Source organism: Hyalella azteca, unplaced genomic scaffold, assembly GCF_000764305.2.
Source record: "Hyalella azteca isolate HAZT.00-mixed unplaced genomic scaffold, Hazt_2.0.2 contig7830, whole genome shotgun sequence".
NCBI classification, from domain to species: Eukaryota; Metazoa; Arthropoda; class Malacostraca; order Amphipoda; family Hyalellidae; genus Hyalella; species Hyalella azteca.
Genome location: NW_025937944.1, coordinates 202148 through 227543, shown reverse-complemented (window position 1 = coordinate 227543; position 25396 = coordinate 202148). Strand labels below are relative to the sequence as shown.

The 25396-nt window shown below is 41.3% G+C and overlaps 3 protein-coding genes across 4 annotated transcripts; 1 reads left to right on the top strand and 2 right to left on the bottom strand.

The window, feature by feature from the left end:
- Positions 1 to 4969: 4969 nt before the first annotated feature.
- LOC108674626 lies at positions 4970 to 6612 on the bottom strand. Its single transcript, XM_018162589.2, has 3 exons — positions 6599 to 6612; positions 5927 to 6031; positions 4970 to 5712 (listed from the first exon to the last, which is right to left on the bottom strand). The coding sequence occupies exons 2-3, from the start codon at positions 6008 to 6010 to the stop codon at positions 5116 to 5118; spliced, it is 681 nt and encodes a 226-aa protein (XP_018018078.1). The 5' UTR covers positions 6011 to 6031; positions 6599 to 6612; the 3' UTR covers positions 4970 to 5115.
- A 2842-nt stretch (positions 6613 to 9454) lies between these two features.
- LOC108674625 lies at positions 9455 to 10764 on the top strand. Its single transcript, XM_018162588.2, has 2 exons — positions 9455 to 9586; positions 10068 to 10764. The coding sequence occupies exons 1-2, from the start codon at positions 9506 to 9508 to the stop codon at positions 10713 to 10715; spliced, it is 729 nt and encodes a 242-aa protein (XP_018018077.1). The 5' UTR covers positions 9455 to 9505; the 3' UTR covers positions 10716 to 10764.
- Positions 10765 to 12935: 2171 nt separating this feature from the next.
- LOC108674616 lies at positions 12936 to 14936 on the bottom strand. 2 transcript variants are annotated; one of them, XM_018162579.2, is made up of 4 exons: positions 14882 to 14936; positions 14626 to 14698; positions 14072 to 14148; positions 12936 to 13747 (listed from the first exon to the last, which is right to left on the bottom strand). In XM_018162579.2, the coding sequence occupies exons 2-4, from the start codon at positions 14683 to 14685 to the stop codon at positions 12979 to 12981; spliced, it is 906 nt and encodes a 301-aa protein (XP_018018068.1). In that variant the 5' UTR covers positions 14686 to 14698; positions 14882 to 14936; the 3' UTR covers positions 12936 to 12978. The 2 variants fall into 2 exon arrangements, with proteins under 2 accessions (XP_018018068.1, XP_047737356.1); XM_047881400.1 differs by having other exon boundaries at positions 14626 to 14711; positions 14882 to 14927.
- Positions 14937 to 25396: the final 10460 nt, after the last annotated feature.

The following is a 25396-nucleotide window of genomic DNA, read 5'->3' as shown; positions in this document are numbered from 1 at the left end:
CGCGTCTAGGGTAATATTGAAGCATCCGCGTTTAGGGTAATATTGAAGCATCCGAGTCTAGGGTAATATTGAAGCATGCGCGTCTAGGGTAATATTGAAGCATCCGCGTTTAGGGTAATATTGAAGCATCCGAGTCTAGGGTAATATTGAAGCATCCGCGTCTAGGGTAATATTGAAGCATCCGCGTTTAGGGTAATATTGAAGCATCCGAGTCTAGGGTAATATTGAAGCATCCGCGTCTAGGGTAATATATTAACTGAGCTATCGTATACTGCCATGCAGGCGGATAAAGGAAGAATGTCTGTGTGCTTATATGCTCGTTGAAATTAATATATAAATCTTATGCATTATAATGCAGTTGAAAAACTATTGCCATTTTAATGAAATTTTTGCAGGTAAAATGACTTGGCTAGTTACAAGAAAATGTTCTTATATATATTAACACATTTATGCATTTTGCTGAGCGTTCACTCAATATTGTTATGAATGCGAGTCCTGAGCAGCAAAATGCGTCTATAAAGCCAACAATAAACCTACAGTAGCGAAGCCAGCATCTGAACAACACGACCAATTCTCCGCTGTCTCCAGTAGCCCTTCATCACATTCACCACATTCACCACAAAAGAGGTGAAATTTTCTACAAGTCACCTTGGTATCTTAAGAAGAGAAAAGCCTTGGTTCTTTTCTAAGGAGCGTGATTGACATTCGCTGAATGAATGCAATCATCGGGCCAAACGCAGCCCAAAAAATGCCTCGCCGGACGCTCATATTCCGCTTTAGTTTTCCCGGACTCCAACAGCGACAAAACAACGCAACGTTCCGCGTCTGGCTTCTTGTTCCTGCTTTCAGAAACTTCAGCGACTTTCAGTGGCGGGTGAGATGATGAAGCTGATATAGTGATAGATACTACTTCATTATTTGTTATGTGTCGGTAAATTGTGTCATTTTGCTGCTAAATGAACAGTTTGGAGATGATGAAGCTGATATAGTGAAGGGTACCCCCTGATATAGTGAAGGATACCCCCTGATATAGTGAAGGATACACCCTGATAAAGTGAAGGATACCCCCTGATATAGTGAAGGATACCCCCTGATATAGTGAAAGATACCTCCTGATATAGAGAAGGTTTCCCCCTCACACACACCATCTCTAAATGGCCTTCTAAATTCATCACTTTTTTTCTCATGATCGTATTTAAATTTCACTCAGAATAATTAAAGGGTTCTACTTCACAAACAATTTCACTCAGAATAATTAAAGGGTTAAACTTCACAAACAATTTCACTCAGAATAATTAATGGGTTAAACTTCACAAACAATTTCACTCAAAATAATTAATGGGTTCTACTTCACAAACAATTTCACTCAGAATAATTAAAGGGTTAAACTTCACAAACAATTTCACTCAGAATAATTAATGGGTTCTACTTCACAAACAATTTCACTCAGAATAATTAAAGGGTTAAACTTCACAAATATTGACACACTTGGTTGCAGATAGCACGAGCAGAGAGCGAGCTAGGCACTGACATGCTTTTTTTCCGGGCTTAAGTGGGTCAGGATGACTCACTCGCGGTTACAAAAAGTTGAAAATTATTGAAACGGAAAAAAATATTAGAGAAACAATAAGTTGATTTATTTGATTTTCTATCTCGTTATTTAATAGCAGCTACTCAGTAACATATATTCTATTCTAGTGAAGAAAAACGTATATTATTCGTATATAATTCGTATGTATGGTGATTTCTTAACGAAAATGGGCACATTGTAATTATTGTACATATGAACATATATGATCGCAATGGTGCGCTAAATGCTTCATGAGCCAATTCAGACTGCAATAATTTTAATTAGTTATAGCCAGAAAACGGGCTTAACCTTAACTAGTGAATATACGCTCTACTTAACTTAACCTTAACTTCTTAGCCGTGGACACAGCCTTTTGCTGCTTAGTCGAGAACACATTGTTTTCCCTGTTATGGAAGACATTGTTCTCCCTGTTATGGGAGACATTGTTCTCCCTGTTATGGGAGACATTGTTCTCCCTGTTATGGGAGACATTGTTCTCCCTGTTATGGGATACATTGTTCTCCCTGTTATGGAAGACATTGTTCTTCCTGTTCTGAGTAGACATTGTTCTCCCTGTTCTGGGGAGACGTTGTTCTCCCTGCGCTGGGGAGCAATTGTTCTCCCTGTTCTGAGTAGACATTGTTCTCCCTGTTATGAGGAGACAAAGTTCTGCCTGTTCTGTGGAGACATTGTTCTCCGTGTTCTGGGGGAGACGTTGTTCTCCCTGCGCTGGGGAGACATTGTTCTCCCTGTTCTGAGGAAACTTTGTTCTCCCTTTTCTGAGGAGACATTGTTCTCCCTGTTCTGAGGAAACTTTGTTCTCCCTGTTCTGAGGAGACATTGTTCTCCCTGTTCTGCGATATTGTTCTCTCAGTTACCCACCCGTTCTGAGATGTTATTATTCTTCCTGTTATCCAGCTTCCGCGTTCTCTGTTATCAGAGTTCTGCAAAGTTCGTCTAACTCCTTCCTTACACAATATCAATGAATCCATTGTTCTATTTGTCTCTAATATTCGAATAATTTAATGTTCTTCATTTGTGAACGTTCAAAAAATTCTTTCTTATTCGCGTTCTATATCAGTAAGAAGCCGCGAACAAATGTTTTCTCTGTTCTCAACGTTCTGGCAAGTGCTTGTTCTCTTTGAAGTGACAACCAACTGTTCAAGCTCGTATAAATGTTAGCTTTTAATATACATAATTTTTTCCAAAATCAGCTTGCAGTCTCAACTTACATTAACAACTAAACTGCAATCCATTAACAATTCTCTACTAGATCATGATAATATGCATTTAAAAATTACTTTTTAAAGACAACACTTCTAAAGAATCCAGTGTCTCCGATTTTACACATGCACAATGAATTTCTAATTATATTATCAAATATTACAATAATTAATTTTTAAATTTCATTTTTTAAATAAAAAAATACATTTTCAAAGTTATTTATTCTGTCAATTGATTCATGCATTGCCTCCGACTTTACGCTGTAAAGGAAACGAAGAAGTGTGATCGATTGGAAATTTAGAAGTGTGTTAACTATTGATTATAAGATTTGTAGCAGACAGACAACAAGAAGTGAAGTTAAAGAGAAGTTTTGTAATAAAATACCTGTAAACGGGGCCACTAGCGGAATCCAGTGCAATGTTTAAGTACTAACCACAATTTAATTTAATATTGACCTCATACATAGGCGCTACAGGCCACGGAAGGGCCAATACTCCGTTTCACTAAGCCAGTGAAACGCTGATTAGTGGCGGTATCAGTAAATTGTCTTGGCCCCATTATATAGCGGTCGTTGTACAAGCAGTACGGAATAAAACCGCGTAAATCATGTGAAGATCGTTAAAATTTCATGCTATAGGCTACCTTGAAAATCCTAAACTTCAATGTAAGATCGCTGTTGCATATACGATCGCCTTAATTGAAAGCTATATATAACGTGCAAGACTTAAAAAGACCTCATCGAGAAGATACGAACTATGGGAGAAGATCACTATACTATTAATTTAAAAGTATACTGAACATCGGCTTATCAGTTTACAATGCCATGAGTAACTTTCAAATCCAACTTACGATCATCGTCTCAGTTGCGGTCAGCTAGACACAGAGAGTAACGTGCAAGGCATGACCATATCATCGAAAACAGACAAATGATGCATTTCAGATTCATATTATTCATATGTTTTGTCCACCAGGTCAATATTTCTAGTTACCAGATAACCGTGTGCACGGATATAGTCTTGAAAGATATAGCAAGGCATTCTCTAGAGAAAATTATGTGGAAAGAAAACACACGAATGATCTGAATATTAAATTACAAAATTTAATAGATCTGTAGATCGTCCACCAGGTCAATATTTCTTATCACCATTGAAACTTCCTAAACCTAAATTTACCATCGTTGCAGTTACGATCGCATTATACGGTGAGAATAACCTGCAAGCTTCCTATAGGAGCGCAGCAGGAGCTATTGGAGGTGCTGAGGTCGCCGAACAAACCAACATAATGGGGTTTATTATGAAAGGCTTTATTGAACAGCGGTGTTGAAAGCTGCAGTGCCAAGGCGCTTTGTCGAAGCTGCTTTGTCGATGCCGCTTTGTGGCGCAAACTTGCAATTTATTGTGCATAATAGAGCGTAATTGCAACGCAAAACACTTCGTCTTGTCCGCGTCCTCCTTGAGCATCAAACTTAGCTCGGTCTCAAGTGTCAAGTCATCCGGGACGATGCATTGCAGATGTGAATAGTTTCCTAGAAAGTGCGTACTTTCACTAATAAAAGTTAAGTGAAAAGTTAGAAGATAAATTCATGTATAGCGAAATTTGCAAAGGCTATTCGTTCTACGTACATAATTACAGATACTCGGTGGACGCTTAGGGCGAGTTCTTCAATCCTACTGATCGACAAGCTGCATCAATTCTTGGGGTAAATCAGAATCGTTTCGATTTAATCTGCGCGTAATCCAGAATCATGCGGAAAATTATCCAACTAACGTTATGTCTAATACCAGAATTGTAGAATTTCTACCATGGTCAAATAATTTTCTCGAATCCCTTCGATAGTCAGACGGATTCTACGATTGGAAACTACTGAGTTGCGAGAACCGGTTATTCTTGCGACACGTCTTTGCCTGTGGAGTTACCGGTAGATTAACGTAATACATTGTAGATCGATAAAATATAACTCGACGTTAAACAAACCTAACCATCGACCAAAGGCATTTCTTGCTCTGCCACAATAATCTCGTAATTTTCAAATTTCCCGTTGCCAAATCAATAGACGCCTCAGAGACCATGCGACAATTTCCAATTTGCATATATAAATATTGTCGACGCTTTCGCTTTCATTTAAGCAAGATGAATGAGTGTGACCAAACTGTTCAGGTAAGAAAGTAAAGAAGGTCCGCTTCCAACAGAATTTATTCCAATAGAAGTTTCACAATCACACAATCAACTATCTCGACTGACCTTGCAACACGTCTATAACGGACAGATTACATTTTTGAAACCCTAAGAACCAGGCACCTATGCCTAGACGTCCCAAGAACTTAATGGTTCTCACTTCTCAACTTTGGTAACGTGAACGGGATCTTGGGCACATCGTAATAATATCCAGTGGGATGGTTATAATGCATAGTCATTCCAGGTCCACTGCTAGAAGTATCGTGTACTGAACTCGTGCGAGTCCTACCCTGTGTAGTAAGGGGAGTGTATTCAGCAGTGATGGTTATTTCTTTCCTAACGAACGACGTTACTGTAGAAGCTGGCAGGAGTACAGTGCTGTACACTACAGTGGGTACACCGACTTTCTGAACGTGCGTACACTGGGTGAAGACTACGGTTTTAGGAGGTCCTGGTTGTACTGCGAATACATTACTCGTCAAGTCTTCGAAAACCGTGTTCGTAACCGTTGAACTTACGAACACGTAATTGGTTTTCGTTGACAGTGCTCTAATGGGTATATTTTGTTTACGATCTCCATCTTGCGGCTTGAAGATGGGAATGAAGCCTTCATTGTTTTCCTCTTCCAAATTGAAGCCAGTCAGAGCCACCGTGCCTGGAATGGAGCCTACTGGACCTCTTCGTATGCTGGGGTCGAAGTCATCGCCGAAGTCCAGTTGACGTCTTCGCCGGCCGTCAGATTCCTGTCAAATCGCGATGAGATTAACAAATTTGAAATGGAGACTAAAGAATTGGCAGACTGCAAGAAATGAAAAGTTTACTGAACGACGTGTAAGATTAGTAGAATTGTACGAGATTTTAATAAATCTCACGTGCACAATAAATTTGCCCCCACTAGATTGGGCAAGAGAGAGACTTGGTGACCAGAGTGAAAATTAATACGCTGTTGAAACTTACTTGGTCCTGCCTGTATGCGCAGCTTGACTGGCACACCAAAAGCCATACGCACACAAGAAATGTCGTGCGCATTGGAAAGCCCATCGTTGTCACTACACTAGATAACTGTAGGTAAAATAAATGGTTAGTCAATAATCAATTTCTAACTTGGAAGAATGCTAATTATTTCAAGGGCACAAAACTTTTCTCATCAGGAGTGCGCCAAAAGGTCACCGACTACACAACCATTCTCTGATCTGAATCAATCTTATACCAGATTGGAGTTTAGTGCAATACCTATTGTACTGAATAGCATTGATAGTCCGCTAATTTACAACTAGAAGATCGTCAACAGGTAAAAAAGATCGTCAACAGGTAAACACTTACTATATTACCGAAAAACGAAATTCAGAGTAAAGGTCACTGTCGTACATGAACGCTTAATTATCCTGTCTAGTATATCAAATCACAGATAACCGCAACACGAGCTAGTTCTAGACTTTCACAGATATCACTTGCTACTCGTGATCTGTAAAGCCATCCCCCGACAACTACCACGTACACACTGTAGCCCACAGGTGCACATCTAGCACTTCACTTCAACCTGTCTTACTCAATATAGTAATCAAACTCCCTACTATGCATACACTCAACAGTTAGCTATATACATGGTCTTCCGATCACATTAACAACCTCTTGCTGTAAGTGGCAACTGAACATTCAACTATTGAGGTGAACAAAGCAAGTGAGGTTAGGTCGTAATGTTGTAGTCAGACAACACCAACCTGACATTACTGCGGCCGGACCGGCGAATTTGCACGCAAAATATACACTTATTGCAGTTCTTTGCAGTTTTCCTTCGTTAACTATGAACCATTTTGAATAAAGTTCAAAGTATTTCTCATTAATATTAATTAACGCAAGCGTCACCAGAATGTCCATATTCCGCTGCGTTCTTAGTGCAACGGAAAACGAAAACCTTACGTTATTTTGCCATGCAAATCTCCGTTCATTTTGAACGCGTCAAATGGCCCAGCGATATCAGTGTGCTGGCAACGTGGAATAATGTTTTTATTCAACGCAGGCTATTATTCTACGATTAAGGGGAGCGTCTACCCTAAAATTGAAAATTTTCACTTTTTCGGTTTTTATACTCATTTTAAAGCTGACATTCTGCCCTATCCAACGGTACCACTGCCATATCTGTACGTTGATTTATGATTTCACGACATTTCATGAAAGGGGGGCGGGTGGGGGAGTTCTTTAAGTAATTTTTTGGCCGTTTTCTAAGAATTTCACGTTTTCTTTCATTTTTTTCGAAAAATTCACACGAACAAAAATGTCTTAGAATTCTGTTTTACATATGTGTACCAAGTTTCAGAGTGATCCGTTCGTAAATAGCCGAGATAAATTTTAGGGTAGACGCTCCCCTTAAATAAACATTTAAGCTAAGTTGTGCCGACAGTTTAGGTTTGAAATATGAAATTGTGTGCGATTCTGAAACTGATCATCCCTGATTTATTTACGAAAACAGACATTCATTCAGGTGTAACTGCTTGAACAAAATTTCCCCAGAAACGCGTTTGATGAAAATTCACTTCAAGTAAAACATCGAAAATCAACAAAATCAACAAATTTACGTTTCAACTGCGGTTTCAACCCTTTTTGGAATTTAAGGTTCCTTCTCATCAGGGAAATTCTTTGTGATATTTATCTATCAATATCTCAATCTTTTACACTTATAACGACTCAATGAACATTGTCAGAACACCTTCCCATTTCTCGTATATTGTGGACATCTAGGGAGCAGGACTCCAAAACTTGAGACCGTGCTTCCGTGCTTAGCATATTTTCAATGGAAAGGTTTCGGGGACCAGCTCCATCATCATTTAAAAATTTTTTTTATAACATATGTAATGTACATTTCGATTTTCCTAACTGTTTGGACTTATGATGAAAGAGCTGGACTCGTTTGCATTGAAAGTGGGGTGAATAAGCTTGGCATTCTCTTTTTTTTATTCGTTACGAACTTACGAATTAAGGAGATTAGTGATAAAAGTACTTGAGATTATATGATCCATTACTATACTATAGATACCAGGTATCAGGTACTTAGTTCCGTTTGAAGACGGTCTACAGGATGTGCTTTTTTCGACGCCGATCAGGTTTCCCTCATCAAGTGTTGAAGAAAATGTTCATAGCTCTCAAGGGTTCGAACCCTCGGCCAGATTCTGTTATGGCAGAGCCACATGCACTGTGCGTGAAGTTACTGTTTATCATATAAAGAAATTCATTTGAAGATTAAAAGAGGTGCTTCTCCCACTTAAGGCTTCTGACCTTAAATAGGACCAGAAAAACTGATTGTTTGGCGTGTATTCATTATTTAATTATTTATTAATCAAATTTGACTACAGGAGCCATGACGAGGGTATTTTATTCCGATGTGAAAAATGAAATTATACCGCTATGTCTGTTAATAATGGACCTGAAAAACTGTTGGTTCAACGTGGCTTCATTATTTAATTATTCATTAAAATCAAACTTAGTTACAGGGACCATGAAGAGGGTATTCTATTCCAGTGTGGAAAAATTGAATTATTATTTATTCCGCGCTTTCTGAACATTGCAAATGGTGTGCAATATTTTTAATTTCGTCTCACCCGGTTCGTAATTGATGGAGCTATGTGCGGCGTTTAGTCCATTGAATTTTACTCATGATTGTCAATGACAAGTTCGATTTCGGTTAATTATTAAGAGCACAGAAAAATTTGCCAATTATCAGCACCGTGATATACAATTAAAGGTATTTGTTTATTTATAATTGAGTAATAAATATTCTTTATTCCTGATAAAAAATGGTAATTGCAAATACCTATTATGCAAGTATTAATTAGTATCATTTTCTGAATACATCGAATAGGCTGAACCATTACTGTAGTATGATCCCAAACATGTCGCTTCGATTGATCATGTTCGATATTTAGTTACTCTTTTTCGTGAGGAAATTGTATTATATTAATAACGGCTGTTTTTTTCAGAATTTTATATCCGGTCCATAATTTTGTTCGCATTTTTCAATACGTATTATTTTGTGAACTGTAACTCTAGTTCTCAGGCCAGGTAACAATAAAACGGAAGACTGTTTATGCATCCGCAGTCCGAGTGGCAAATGCTGTGTTCATTGATTCATACGAGGTTATGTTAAACATGGAACATGCGGCGGTAATCAGTTAACTCTTCAGTACTCGTAGGCTTAGAGTGGGGTTCAAATTGGTTCGTGTCATAATTGTTTCATTGTGGGTAGGGTAAGCTGTTCTCTACGAGGATATCAAGTAGGGAAAGTTAGGAACTAGTGACTTCTTAATGGGAGTTTGGGATTTTAGGCAAAAAATTCATTATCTTACGTGGATTGTTTACTAGCGTGTAAAGAATGCAATGAAGCATAATGTAGTTTCAATCTCGATAAGTACCTAAAGTCAATAGATAGTGTCAAGAAGTAGGGATAGTCATAACGCAGTCTAATGCTCAATTTTTACATTTTAATTTCAGTCGTTAAATTAGACTAAACTGTGTTCCTGATTTGGTTAGATTTCAGGCGAAATGCTGTGTCCCCTGTATAAGTTGGTCCTGTGCACAGCAGTGGTCTGTCTGCTGCCGGTCTCTTCGCTATCCCGACCAATGGTAAGTTTTCTAATCCTCTACTAAATTCAGTTTTCGTCTACACTGGGTGATAGCAGAGAGTTTAGTAATTGACTGCGATGCTTGTAGTTTCATTTAGTTTTGAATGATCTAAATGAAGATTAACCTCTTCCTTCCATTAGTTACGTGTGTATGCTGAACAAGGACGCCGCCGAACATTTTCTTGTCGTTGAAAATTACTGTCTTCCGCAGTTTACTTTTCAAAATTAACGTGTACTCAACTTACTAATTAAGCAGAGACTTTCGCAGCTTTCGGCGTTAGCCTGATAAACGTCAGTTGAGCCGTTTGCACTTGCACGCTAGAATTTTGACAAAAGTTCAGTAATTTGTACACATTTTGCATTAGATTTTGTCTCACGGTTTTAATAAGTTCGCCTAACCATTTCTAGCATGTGTCTTCATTAGGTTTAGAGTTTTGTATCTGAAACTAGGACTTAAATAAATTTGTAACTTTCCCTCGCAGAAAATCTATCGTCTGAAGCGAGAGCTCGTATACTCCAACCCTGCGGATCCAAACTCCCACTCCGTGGTACGAAGCTCCCACGACCAGGCTAGGTCACCGGACGGCCACGCTGCCCCCCGACTGAACCTGGTCACAGCTACCCTAAACACACCTGCACCTCAGGAAGATGGGGTCACCGTAACTCAGACCATACCTCACTTGGTCACGGTGACACAAACAGTAACGCGTCAGCGGGCTCACACTTTAGTCCGGGTTGACGACTCTCTGCAGAACACGGTCGTGCACACGAAATGTGTAACTAAAATAGAGCCACAAGCGACCGTCGTTTCTCGGGTCATCATAACTCCTGTTCCCCGGACAGTCCAAGTCGCCATAAGGACTTACTCTACCTTAACGCGGTACCTTCCAGAAGCCAGAGGTGCCCATACTCCAGTGGTCCATACGCGACCAGCGTCCACTCGGGGTTACACGTATGAAGAACCTGAAATTGCTTTCCACCATGGAAGACGTGAGCGCGATCTGGCCTACGGTTACGATACCTACGATACCACTGACGATGTCTGGAACGAACTGCCACCGCCCGCACCTCCCATTAATAAAAACGAGAAATTTAAAGATTTCGCTACTCTTACTTTGATCTATGAATAAAACCCAATTCATGTAGCAAGATTTGTAATAAAAATGTACCTTCGTATAATCAGCCTTTTACTTATTTTCTGTAGCAAACAGGAAATTCTAACTGAATTATGCGCGTATAGTCTTGAGCTTCAGCTATGCGACGACTGTCGCCTCACACCTTTTTCTATCGGAAAATTAATCCTTAGACAGTTTCAATCGCGACTATTGGTGAATTTTGTCCTTATCATGTGACTACAGATAATTGATTACACATATTCGAGGTACATAGCGACGCTCTTTCTAAATGAGACTACGTACGCAAATGACAGTACTGGACGAGTGATTTTTGTTCAGATTGGCAATATAATTAAGACGACTGACACGATCTGGCAAATGTGTAACTTGACTCTGCTGAAACTTCCATCGAAAGACTTGGCGATGCACGAATGATAAATAATTTGGTGATAATCTTTTACGTACAAATGTCATTGATAGAATGATAGAATAACTATTGATAAGAGGATAGGGATGGATGACGGGCGGAATACCTTAGACGAGCTACTATGAGATCTGGAAGCTCTGTAAACCTCCGAGAACAGTTCTAGTGCCTTACCCAAGATACCGATGAAGGAAAAAACTGAAAATTGCACGTCACCCTTCCCATTAGCTAAAATCAAGTAGTCGGTAATTAAAAAATGGTAAATGCCGATACCTTTCGTCAGTCCTTAAAAATTAATCCTCAGCTGTGACCAATAGGAATCTATCTTCGCTTCTGAAACTGTTCAGTAGCCCATGTACTAATATACGGGAAAATGACGTATAATACCAGGGGTAGTGGTCACGTACAGAGAGTTTGGGAACTTTCATCATGTAACACCCTTCAACGAAATGCAGGCAGGTTATCGTATTTCGGTCTAAGCTGACTGATGGCATGCACGTGTCGTGCCGAAATCGTGAAATTGCAGATTCCATGGAATCGGCAGCCAGTTGGCCGAATCTGTAAAATCAGCATCTCAATGTATGGGAATGTGGGGTTACGTAAGGAATAGGAATGTGGGGTTACAGTAAGTTCTTTTTTTTAATATTTACATAAGAACTTGACCGAAACTTTCCTGAAAATAACTGTCGATTTATGTTCTAACCTAACGTCCGATATTCTGAATAGGCAACATAATTCTGATTCTACAGATTCGGCAACTGGCTATTCCGGCACGACACTCGCACCAAAGCGTACTGGAGAGATACTGAAATTCTTATTCCAAGCCGTCTTGGCTCAATGTAATAAAGAAAAAACCATCCAAAAAAAACAATCCAGATTCAGAGAATGAGTTTCAGTAGTCTAGAATTGGCGCATTAAGAAAGCCCTATTAATCTTAATTCAAAGTGTAAATTTTTGCGGATCGACGTTTTTCAGGCTATGTACGCGGTGTAGACATTCATGTTACCCCGACAGAGGTCGGATCACGGCAACACGTTTTCTAGTTCAGTTCATCAATGAGCATATATAAAACTTTAATCGAGAACACGATACCTCGTTCGGTCTTGCTTGTATTGACAGCGGCTGAAATTCTGATAGTAATTAGATAGCTCACATCGCCCCTACCCATTTGTGCTCCATCATTTCAGAAATTACATAAAGTTTTGGCGAATTTTCCGAGGAACCAAGAAGGGAAGCCCTAAGGATCGCAATGCGATTGGTTGGCAGGAACCTGTCACTGAAATAAGATAGATCAATCTTCATTACCAATAGACCTGAGAAACTTTTTTTCGATTACATATAAAATTCTCAGTAGTCACTGTCAACAGCGAGCGTCCGTTCGACATTTTTATCAAACTTCAGCGGCAACTCCATACTCTATGATTCCACTCTAAAATCCACAATCACAGATGCTTACTCTTCTCGTTGTATTCATATCTTCAAATTCTTTTCTAATAAAAAGAAAAGAACAGATAGTTACATGTACTTAGCGCTCCAGCCCGATTAAATTTCCAACCGGCATCAAGATCGATAATAATCAGTTTCTCAGATCGAATTTTGACAAGTCCAGTATACTAATATAAATCATTTGGTTCTTTACGCTTCATGAAAAAGATACGTCCAACACACTACTTGCCAAACTTTTCCCAACAATAATTTACTTAAATTTTCGAAGTGAGAAAAGTCTGATTTTCTAACTGTCAAAATCCTATCTCAGGGCATTAGCATTGACAATGCCAAAAATTTGAAGGATGATACGACAAGCGTTTTACTTCAAATTTAGTTTAATGAAGTCTAACAAGGCTTACAAATATTTTACCGTCTCTTGTTATAAAGATCATACAGTTCAACAATCCTCACGATATCATCAGCCGAATCAAGCTTGGCCGCTTTGAACAGGACTTTACCATCTACGATGCCAGACACTCTACGGACATCCACGACGTCCTGGTCTACCTGCGGAGCCAGTATCTCCTGGTCGTATTCCCCTTCATATTCAGGCTCTGTACCGTCCTCTTCGTAGAGGAACTGGTCATATGAAGATTCAGGCTCCTTTTTCTGCCTAGAGGCTCTCAGGAGTTCCAGAGTCTCCATCAACTTTAGTTCTACAGCATCTGGTTGAGATTCTTCAATGGCTTGATCAACGGAAGGAGTGACTACGGTTCTCGATAGGACGGGTTTAGATTTCACCTCTTGAGGGAGATCCTGCCGGTGCTTTGGCGATTTGTAGGCAGACTTCTTTTCGTATTTGATGTCTGAAGGAGCATCAACGACCGTTTCCCTACGACGTCTTTCCAAACTCTGTTCTATTTGCTTATTTAGATGAGATTCTACCTTTGCTTCTTTACTTTTGGGGACAGTTTCTTTGTGAGGATTTCCTATGAAGTATTTTTGGTGCTCCTTTCGAGAGTCCCTCCCCAAGCGGGCATCACGCGGCTTACTGGCAAAGGAGCTTTTATAAGAGGAAGAACGTTGATAGTGATAGGGACTCTTCTGCGAAGTTGTCTGGTCCGACGATTCAGTGGTAACTTCTTCGGAGGAAGAGGCTTCCGAAGATTCTGACGACTCGGAAGATTGAGTAGCCCTGTGAAGACAGAATATCTTACTATTCTTGTACAAAAATAGTGCCTCTACCTCGACATGCCGGCAGCTATGCATCAATGATCAAGAGGCCAGCAGTGGACGGACTGATTATTGTCGACATAAACTAGACATCCAACTTCTTATAATATTGCGTACATTACTTCTATATAGTAAGCATCGTAATTCAACCATCACGTCATGCATGCTCGTTTACCGATCAAGGACTATTAAGTAGGCAATATTTCTTTCTAAGATAATTCTCAAGAAAAAAAGTCTTAAATTTCGCCAATAGAAGTGGGACAGATTACCGTTTCTGTTAACTAACCTGTATTCGTGCCTAGATCCTCCTAATTTCTCCGACGATTTCTGCCATCCATCAGGGGAACGACGCTGCTTGGCAGGCTGGAAAACCGGGAAAATAGGTGTAACGATTAGAAATATCTTTTTCATCATGCAACAAAAAGCACAAAAATGCTTTATGATGAGTATGCATGAAGTTTCGTCTATAATCTGACGACATACCATGGCAGAAACTACTTGCCTACTAATATCTACAATATATTCTGGTATCAACTTTCTCCTAGCGGTAACTACAAACTTCGAATTCGTAAAATTACCAGGACCCCATCTTTTTCTTCAACACTATACGCCATGTACGACACAATTCATCCGCCTAAACTTTGGCCTAATTCAATAAAAGCCACTCACAGTAGGTTAAGAATTAAACCTTACGCTGCATACAACTTTACTTTAGCTATAATACTATCCTGTACAGACATTACCACCTGAAGAGCTTCAACTATAAATGACAGTTTGATCCATGTAACTACATTATCCCACAACATGTATAGTCTTCGGCAGGCGTAAGTCACATCATACCTTGCCAGCGTAGGCCAGAGCCACGAAGGCCACCAGAAGAATCACGTACATTAACTTCATCCTGTAGTTTTGCCTGCAATAAGAGACTACGGGGATTACTATCCGGAACACATAATAGACAGCTATTCCTACTCGTTGTAATAAGCACACGTATCGCGATATTAAGACAGTCATTAATGAATTGCATAACAAGACTAGGCTATTCGAATTTACACAACAATTTATAATACAATTTTCACTGCTTATTGATACTTACTCAGGCACTAGGCAGTCAAGAGACGAGTCGGTAGTGATTGATCACATCGGTTTACGCGAACGTCTACTTCTTTCATCATTACAGAAAATCAGAAAATTGTGCTTCAAATTTCAAGTGTTGCCACTTTCTGTGGACATCAAATTCGCTACTTGACGATTTCAGAAATGGTTTATTCCCAGAATCACAAATCCCGACCAAATAGAATTATTTCATCACGGATTTTAATAAAATACGTCAAAAATCGTTCTTGGCTCATGAATTGCCCTGTCACCTTTTAGAAATATGGTTAACGTTGCATGCACTAATCCTTAAATACTCAGAAGACATTTTTCCTGGCAAATTCACTGTTTTGTCGCCAATTCCCATAATTTATTCTGAAACAAACAAATGATACCATTTATCGCCTGACTGAGCTTGGGTGTCATGTCAACAACGGAGACGAATTCTCATCGTGAAAGCAGATTCTCGAAGCAAGATCTTTAATGACTATCGCGTTTTTACAACGATCGTGTTAACGTATAAGATAAAGGCTATCTTTCGACACAATTACGTAGTTGCCTTGCTGAGCGGCTCAATTTTCCACCTCATGCTGTGATTGGAAATACTGAACATCGTGCTTCTTCACCTAATGCGATGATTAGCAATTTTTAATTTAATTACTAAATTTCTTGTGATGATCGTGTCTACAGTATTAGTTAGTCTTATTCATACGGCTAAATGACTACAATCTCCTATAAATCATCCCCCAAAACTTAAAAACTCAGTCGATAATTTACAGCAATAAGTATGCTAGCTTTGGGCGACAAAACCAGCGACATGCGCCTCTCGCGCGGTCTGCTGCCCTCACCGCGTGGCGTTAAACGCGAGGTAAAGACAGCGGCCTGCGCCGCTCGCGCGGTCTTCCGCCCTCACCGCGTGGCGCTAAACGTCCGGTAAAGACAGCGGCTTGCGCCGCACGCGATCGGTCGTCCGCCCTCACCGCGTGGCGCTAAACGTGCGGTAAAGAAGCGGCTTGCACCGCTCGCGATCGGTCGTCCGACCTTACCGCATGGCGCTAAACGCGCGGTAAAGACAGCGGCCTGCGCCGCTCGCGATCGGTCGTCCGCCCTCACCGCGTGGCGCTAAACGCGCGGTAAAGACAGCGGCTTGCGCCGCTCGCGATCGGTCGTCCGCCCTCGCCGCGTGGCGCTAAACGCGCGGTAAAGACAGCGGCTTGCGCCGCTCGCGATCGGTCGTCCGCCCTCGCCGTCTTGGCCGAAAGCAGCGGCGCGTTTCGGTCGCGGCTCAACGCGACCTCCCGAGCCCATTCGAATGTTAATGCCTCCATTGAGTCGCTGTTGACACCAAAAACTAATGTGCTTTTTGGACGACATTACCATCAAAATATGGCGACTCGTAACCTTTGGAGGCACGGCACAATGCGCTTACTTTAGGGGCTCCTCGGGAAAAGATGAGACTTTCTCGTGTTTTTGGCATTGAAATGCGGTGCTATTGTGACGGACATAAAGGCCACGGGGCGCGATCGAAATGCAGCGAGTGCTGCAGCTTCATCGAATTTTCTGCCTGAAAATAAGAGCTTTACTTAAATTCTGCACTCCCGATCTGGGCTCAACGGCGAGGCTGCATGGATTTTTTATTTATCCTCCTTTTATTCATCCCCCTTTTATTCATCCACCTTTTATTCATCCCCCTTTTATTCATCCACCTTTTATTCATCCACCTTTTATTCATCCACCTTTTATTCATCCACCTTTTATTCATCCCCCTTTTATTCATCCCACTTTTATTCATCCCCCTTTTTATTCATCCCCCTTTTATTCATCCCCCTTTTAATCATCCCCCTTTTATTCACCCCCTTTTATTCATCCCCCTTTTATTCATCCCCCTTTTATTCATCCCCCCTTTTATTCATCCCCCTTGCATTGTGGGGTGTGGGGCTGCGATACGTACAAGAGATATTGAGTTATTTTAGCCAAGTTATTAGTTATTTATTTAAAAAGTTATTTATTTAAAAAGTTATTTTAGCCAAGTTTAAGTTTCCTTTTTTACGTACATTGATCGGAGAATAATATTGCATGCATTATCATGCTAATTTCTGAGGCAGCAATGATCTTATTTGCGTGAGACATCATTCATGACGCAATGATATTATGCATACTTTTTTAGTTTATTCAATCGAATATTTCAAGTCACGTGGGAATTATTTCATTATAATCGGTTAATTTTTCGTAATATATGAGATGATAAAAACTTTATTTTGCATATACGCGGACTTCATTTAATTGGGTTCAGCATTCAGGATTTTCATCACAATTAGCGTATAGTCACACACTTCATCACACACACTTGTCACACACACTTCATCACACACTTCAAAATTCAAACGTTTAGTTCTCCGATAATTATTGACAAATTCACACGCTTCCTTTGCGTGTCACATGAATTTCTAATGCATGGAAGTACATTAAAAGTATCTTGCTATTAACATTATGTCAAGATTTCATTTTAATAATATTAATAATAATACAATGTTTAGTTCATATTTTTAAAAAGTTAAGCTTGGGAGTCGTAATCTGCTACCAATATTCTGTGTTAGTTTACTTTTTAATGATGTCATCTGTCGGCACAATGACAAGTAAAATGTTAATTGCGTTTACATTTTTATATTTCAATCGAGGTCACCATGCATCCATGGCTTTATTCAAAGCAAACCCGCCATAGTTATTATATTCAATGCTGTATTTTCGTGCGCCTTGTAGCTCATGAAAATACTAATAAAAAATACTAACACTAATATTAAGTAATATTATTCGTGTCGAGCAGAAAACACCTTGTTTATACGACAGAGACAGCGACATCGCTGCTCGCTATTTCACCTGCTATGTAAAAACCTTTTCGTTTTTCCAAGGAACTTCAATGGCACTGAGACTGGATGAATATTGGAGAAAAATACAATAGCCTGCCGAAGAGGAAGTAAAATTGCGTATTGAGGTCCCAAGGAAGCTAATATTCTTCTTCTCATTGTAAAGAATTGAAGGCCAGACGACGATATTCAGAGCCGGGGTCTCTGCGCGCTGATTGACTGAGATTATTTTGTGTGGTGTGTTGTGTGGTGTGTTGTGTGGTGTGTTGTGTGGTGTGGTGTGTTGTGTGGTGTGTTGTGTATTGTGTTGTGTGGTGTATTGTGTTGTACGTTGTGTTGTGTTGTGCTGTGTGGTGTGTTGTGTTGTGTGGTGTGTTGTGTTGTGTGGTGTGTCTGTCTCTTATACACATCTAGATGTGTATAAGAGACAGTCAGTCATCAACCACCACTCATTCATCAACCACCACTCATTCATCAACCACCACTCATTCATCAACCACCACTCATTCATCAACCACCACTCATTCATCAACCACCACTCATTCACCAACCACCACTCATTCATCAACCACCACTCATTCATCAACCACCACTCATTCATCAACCACCACTCATTCACCAACCACCAATCATTCATCAATCACCACTCATTCATCATCAACTTCTCATTCATATACTTTCTCTCTCATTCATCGTTCATTCATCACTCCTTCATATTTTGACCAGCCGACCTGGGCAGAGCGTGAGAACTTTCTTCGCCCATTATTCTTTATTATTGATCCAAGAAGCCGTGTAGTTTACACGTGAATAGCATATGGTGGGCCGGCTCTAAACCGGCCCCAATTCGGCTCTAATTCCCAATAAGGTATGCCGTAGGAATCTTGATCTGACGATGCAAACAATGACTGGAATTCACGGCAGTGACCGTAGCCGTATCAAGTTCTGGCACCGCTATTCTCACTGCAATCCAGGAGGAAGCGATCTGATTTCACGGCAGGATGTGAATTTTTTTTACTTTGGGAGACGAGAAATGAAATAAAAGATTGGTTGACTGGCGCCTATATCAGAGATCTATTATAGCTAGACCTGCACCTTCTGTATTAATGTACTGGATATACCGTCATATATTTCGTCTAGATATATGAATATATCTATAAGAGTTCGTATTATAGCAAGAATTGGTCTGTATTACCGTATTAGGTTGTATATGTAAAAAGTGTATGATGGTTTACAGGAGCGGACGTAAGGAAATGTCAACGACAAAAACGATGTAGCCTAAAGGCCATATGAGTTCAGATTTAAATAGAAATAAATATAAAACTATTATTAGTATACAGTAGTGAATTGTTATGAAACATTTGCACGCGTATAACATGGACGCTCAAACTCTAAAACATAAATAACGTAAACATAATTCCGTGTTATCATCATACTTGTATATTCATAGAATACGTTTCTCAGACGAGTTCATCGATAAGCTCAAAAACTTTAATAAAACATTTATAGAAACAAGGATCTATTGGGAATATATTTAGATTACACTTGTATTCTCTAAGTTTTTTACTCTACCGAAGGAACAGGTTTCTGAAAAGTTCTTAGCAAGGAAAAAATTAATTTATTTGTCCTTCTCTTTGCTTCTAAATTTTTGGTTAACCTATGATATCAGTAAACTAACGATATTAAAATGAATCCACGTTCATTGTAATTTAAACAATTTAGAAGAAAATAACGTTTCCATCATTCAAACTGAAAAAATTATTCAATATTTTTCTAATCCCTCTTCAGAAAATGATATTGCATGTATTTCTCTCATACCGCCAGCCTTGAATAAAGCGAACCGAGTTCATGTTTTGCTTGCACGCGACCATGACAGAGCAGCCGTGACTACGCGCCTCACTGGCGGGACGTTGAGCGGTCATATGCTGGAGTCTCTGGCCCCGAGACGATGCTGGAGTCTCTGGCCCAGAGACGATGCTGGAGTCTCTGGCCCCGAGACGATGCTGGAGTCTCTGGCTCCAAGACGATGCTGGAGTCTCTGTCCCGAGACGATGAGAGGAGACGATGCTTGAGTCTCTGGCCCGAGACGATGCTTGAGTCTCTGGCCCGTGACGATGCTGGAGTCTCTGGTCCCGAGACGATGCTCGAGTCTCTGGCCCCGAGACGATGCTGGAGTCTCTGGCCCCGAGACGATGCTTGAGTCTCTGGCCCCGAGACGATGCTTGAGTCTCTGGCCCCGAGACGATGCTTGAGTCTCTGGCCCCGAGACGATGCTTGAGTCTCTGGCCCCGAGACGATGNACAGATAATGTGAAGACGTTATACCCACAGATAATGTGAAGACGTTATACCCACAGATAATGTGAAGACGTTATACCCACAGATAATGTGAAGACGTTATACCCACAGCTAATGTGAAGACGTTATACCCACAGATAATGTGAAGACGTTTTACCCACAGATAATGTGAAGACGTTATACCCACAGATAATGTGAAGACGTTATAGTACAAAAGAATCACTCATTTGAATCGCTTTAAAAATGCACTAGAAGGGTTAGCACCAAGACCAGAGTGTGGGAACTTGTAGTTCTCTTCCAAAGCTTCCTTGTGAGACGAGAGGGAGATTGAGATAGGAATTCATTCCATACAAGACTGCTGTAAAGAAGTTCAGTGTTGATTCATTAAAAATAAAATGTTTCTAACTGGACAGAAGTAATTCATAAGGGTCGTTGATGGTGCAATTGCACTGGACATGAAGTGACGTACAGACAGTGGGGTGTTTTGAGAATACTTTCACCTGCCACTGCAGTGCACTGCTTTGCAGAGACTGCCACCTGCCACTGCAGTGCTTTGCAGAGACTGCCACCTGCCATTGCAGTGCACTGCTTTGCAGAGACTGCCACCTGCCACTGCAGTGCGGTGTTTTGCAGAGACTGCCACCTGTCACTGCAGTGCAGTGCTTTGCAGAGACTGCCACCTGCCACTGCAGTGCGGTGTTTTGCAGAGACTGCCACCTGCCATTGCAGTGCACTGCTTTGCAGAGACTGCCACCTGCCACTGCAGTGCAGTGCTTTGCAGAGACTGCCACCTGCCATTGCAGTGCACTGCTTTGCAGAGACTGCCACCTGCCACTGCAGTGCACTGCTTTGCAGAGACTGCCACCTGCCACTGCAGTGCACTGCTTTGCAGAGACTGCCACCTGCCACTGCAGTGCACTGCTTTGCAGAGACTGCCACCTGCCACTGCAGTGCACTGCTTTGCAGAGACTGCCACCTGCCACTGCAGTGCACTGCTTTGCAGAGACTGCCACCTGCCACTGCAGTGCACTGCTTTGCAGAGACTGCCACCTGCCACTGCAGTGCACTGCTTTGCAGAGACTGCCACCTGCCACTGCAGTGCACTGCTTTGCAGAGACTGCCACCTGCCACTGCAGTGCACTGCTTTGCAGAGACTGCCACCTGCCACTGCAGTGCACTGCTTTGCAGAGACTGCCACCTGCCACTGCAGTGCACTGCTTTGCAGAGACTGCCACCTGCCACTGCAGTGCACTGCTTTGCAGAGACTGCCACCTGCCACTGCAGTGCACTGCTTTGCAGAGACTGCCACCTGCCACTGCAGTGCACTGCTTTGCAGAGACTGCCACCTGCCACTGCAGTGCACTGCTTTGCAGAGACTGCCACCTGCCACTGCAGTGCACTGCTTTGCAGAGACTGCCACCTGCCACTGCAGTGCACTGCTTTGCAGAGACTGCCACCTGCCACTGCAGTGCACTGCTTTGCAGAGACTGCCACCTGCCACTGCAGTGCACTGCTTTGCAGAGACTGCCACCTGCCACTGCAGTGCACTGCTTTGCAGAGACTGCCACCTGCCACTGCAGTGCACTGCTTTGCAGAGACTGCCACCTGCCACTGCAGTGCACTGCTTTGCAGAGACTGCCACCTGCCACTGCAGTGCACTGCTTTGCAGAGACTGCCACCTGCCACTGCAGTGCACTGCTTTGCAGAGACTGCCACCTGCCACTGCAGTGCACTGCTTTGCAGAGACTGCCACCTGCCACTGCAGTGCACTGCTTTGCAGAGACTGCCACCTGCCACTGCAGTGCACTGCTTTGCAGAGACTGCCACCTGCCACTGCAGTGCACTGCTTTGCAGAGACTGCCACCTNCGCGGTGGATCTGTTCACCATCTCGCGGTGGATCTGTTCACCATCTCACGGTGGATCTGTTCACCATCTCACGGTGGATCTGTTCACCATCTCGCGGTGGATCTGTTCACCATCTCACGGTGGATCTGTTCACCATCTCACGGTGGATCTGTTCACCATCTCGCCGGTGTTCATCACCCATCACCATATTTCTGCTAGTAGTTTAATTCTCTCTATTCTCTCTATTAGTTTAATTACCTGTACCACTCGTAATTAAGTACTACTAATGCTAATACCGCTATATCATAGTCGTAATGTACCTTAATTATACCATAATGTAACTACCATATACCATAATTATAACGCATATACAATTAAAACAAACAGGAAGAAGTGACACTTTCTCACCCACAGCCCGAGTACATCCTTCTACATCACATTACATCACTACCCCATGACATCACCAGCATCATCACATCACCTCATAATATCACCAGCATCATCACATCACCTCATAACATCACCAATATCATCACATTTACCTCATAACATCACCAATATCATCACATTTACCTCATAACATCACAAACATCATCACATCGTCTCATAACATCACCAACATCATCACATCGTGTCATAACATCACAAACATCATCACATCACCTCATAACATCACCAACATCATCACATCAGGTTGCAAACAGCAGGTTTCCCGAAAATTAAAAGGCTTTACTAGCAATGCCCCGTTTTGGGTGCGGCATATGGTGCGCGATATGTTTACTTTGCGTACCCAGGAGCACCATTGCGTATAACTAGCAATGCCCCGTTTTGGGTGCGGCATATGGTGCGCGATATGTTTACTTTGCGTACCCAGGAGCACCATTGCGTATAACTAGCAATGCCCCGTTTTGGGTGCGGCATAAGGTGCGCGATATGTTTACTTTGCGTACCCAGGAGCACCATTGCGTATTGTGCGCTGCAAAAATCATGGATCTAGAACAGCAATTAGCCCAATGTGAAGGAATGAGCATGTAAGCTGCACGGGAAAAAATACGGACATTATAGCATGAAGCTGAAGCTCGCAAGGGCGTTTGAAAAGAACCTTTGTGGGGCCAAAAGGAAGGGAGGTTGGGGCGCAGGGCGACATTGTATGAACATTGTCAGCTTGCAAAAAGGGACATCAAAAGAAGCATTATCAGGTACGAAAAGGGATCAGACCAGAGAACTGAAAAAATAAGTTAATGTAAATGCGTGCAAAGGAAAAAACAGCAAACTGCACTCGATGCTCCCTGGTGAACTGCCCGTACGAATAGCATTACTTGTTTCAATGTATCTTAGTAAGTAGTGATGCGCCCGTACGAATAGCATTACTTGTTTCAACGTATCTTGGCAAGTAATGATGCCCCCGTACGAATAGCATTACTTGGTTCAACGTATCTTGGCAAGTAGTGATGCCTCGGCATCGCCACTGTTGAGAGGCCCGTACGAATAGCATTACTTGGTTCAACGTAGTCAAGCAACGTGCAACTAATCAATAATCACCTCAATAAATATTGGATAATCAAGTTATTCTCTAAACTTCAATCTTGCAATTCGTTAAAATTTTGTACAAAACTTGCTCGAGATTTCTTCGAGATTTATCGTGATTTTTCAACACTTTATCATTAAGATTTGTCAGAGTTTTCCCCAATGTTTATCGCAGATTTCCAGGATTCCTTTTTGTGATTTGCACGATATTTTTTCAAACCTTTTCGGGATTTTTCAGGAATTTTTCCAGACTGTTTGCAATCCGTCTTACCGCATCTCGGGAAGATTATCTATGAGATTCAAAAATCCAGAATCCGGTTATTCAGAATCTGGCCAACCCGGATTCCGCTATGCATGCACAAATGAATTCAGTATTTTAAATAAAATTTGTACGTGCCATATTACAATTCAATTTCAATAATTGGTGCGAAGCTTTATTCCTGCCATTTTTGAAATGACTCGCAAGCAATACTTCTAGGTAATATAATAAATAATGTTTTTATTCGTAATATCTTTCTAAATAATATTTATCAAATAATTATATTAGCTCATTGACGTAGCTTCCATCGTCTTTAACAAAAATTTGGACCCGTCTAAAATCGGCACAAACTGTACGGACTGTACGAAAAATGCACAATTAACGAATGGATTGCACAGAAGAGTGGATTGCACAGACGATGCAAAATGTGGATTTTTGTGGATTGCACAGACGATGCAAAATGTACAAACTGCATAGATTGTGCGTACTGTACAGACAGTACAGTGTACATAATATATAGAATGTACGGATTTTTCGGACGGTGCGAATGCTCAGACTGTACGGACTGCGCAGACTGTGCAGGCTGGGCATTCTTTACGGACTGGAAAGAATGCACAAACTGTGCAGACGGTACGTGCTGTGTAGACTGTACAGACTGTACAGACGGTACAGACTGTGCAGGCTGTGCATTCTTTACGGACTGTAAAGAATGCACAAACTATGCAGACGGTACGTACTGTGCAGACAGTGCAAACTGTACAAGCTGAACAGACTGTACAGACTGTACAGACGGTACAGACTGTGCAAACTGTACAAGCTCTGCAGACTGTACAGACTGTGCAAACTGTACAGACTGTGCAGAGCTGTGTGAATGGAAATCTGGGCATCGCGTTCAGGGCATCAATGCCTGGGCTCCAGCGGGCATTGTTGCCCTGCCGCTCTTGAGGGCCTCCCTCCACCTCTCCACCCCTCCACCCCTCCATCCCTCCACCCCTCCACCCCTCCACCCCTCCACCCCTCCACCAGACAGCGACACCAGGCCCTCCGTAATGCGTATATACGCATCGCTGCTGTACGCATTGCAGGTCGCATTCCTGCGCGTCCAGGAGGGGTGTGAAGGGGGGAGGAGGGGAGGGGCAGAGGGCAGAGGGGAGGGTAGGGAGAGATGCAGAAATGAATTTGGTTCGATGTAAATATAATATAATAATAATACAATATATGTTATAAATATAATATAATAATAGTATAATATATGATATAAATGCAATATAATAATAGTATAATATTTGATATAAATATAATATAATAATATAATATTTGATGCAAATATAATATAATAATAGTATAATATTTGATATGAATAAATAATGAGATAAGATTGGGGATAGGAGGGTGAAGAATTTTGAAAAGACGGAAAAACGGGTTAACTGATTGAGTGGGAAGAGGAGAAAAAATGGAAATTAATACGGAAATAAAAAATAAATAAAAAGAACTAGAAGGGTTAGGAGGATGGATTGGGAGAAAGCATTGTGGAAATAAGATTGGCATGGAGAGGGCAGAATAAAGGGCCTTTATTTTTTGCTATTATTAATCCTGATTTTGTCATATACATTATCATTATTTCAGACTGATCGCTATACTGTCGTATCTTGTCATATTGCAACATTTTGTCACATATTGTCACATATTGTCACATATTGTAACACATTGTAAAATATTGTCACAT

Excerpts from the sequence above, each read along its gene's own strand:
- LOC108674616 (XM_018162579.2), bottom strand. The coding sequence starts at position 14,685 with ATGAAGTTAATGTACGTGATTCTTCTGGTGGCCTTCGTGGCTCTGGCC. Across the intron at positions 14,149-14,625 it reads CTCTGGCCTACGCTGGCAAG|CCTGCCAAGCAGCGTCGTTC; the intron begins GTATGATGTGAC and ends CCGGTTTTCCAG. Across the intron at positions 13,748-14,071 it reads GGATCTAGGCACGAATACAG|GGCTACTCAATCTTCCGAGT; the intron begins GTTAGTTAACAG and ends CTGTCTTCACAG.
- LOC108674626 (XM_018162589.2), bottom strand. The coding sequence starts at position 6,010 with ATGGGCTTTCCAATGCGCACGACATTTCTTGTGTGCGTATGGCTTTTG. Across the intron at positions 5,713-5,926 it reads GCGCATACAGGCAGGACCAA|GAATCTGACGGCCGGCGAAG; the intron begins GTAAGTTTCAAC and ends GCGATTTGACAG.
- LOC108674625 (XM_018162588.2), top strand. The coding sequence starts at position 9,506 with ATGCTGTGTCCCCTGTATAAGTTGGTCCTGTGCACAGCAGTGGTCTGT. Across the intron at positions 9,587-10,067 it reads CTTCGCTATCCCGACCAATG|AAAATCTATCGTCTGAAGCG; the intron begins GTAAGTTTTCTA and ends TTTCCCTCGCAG.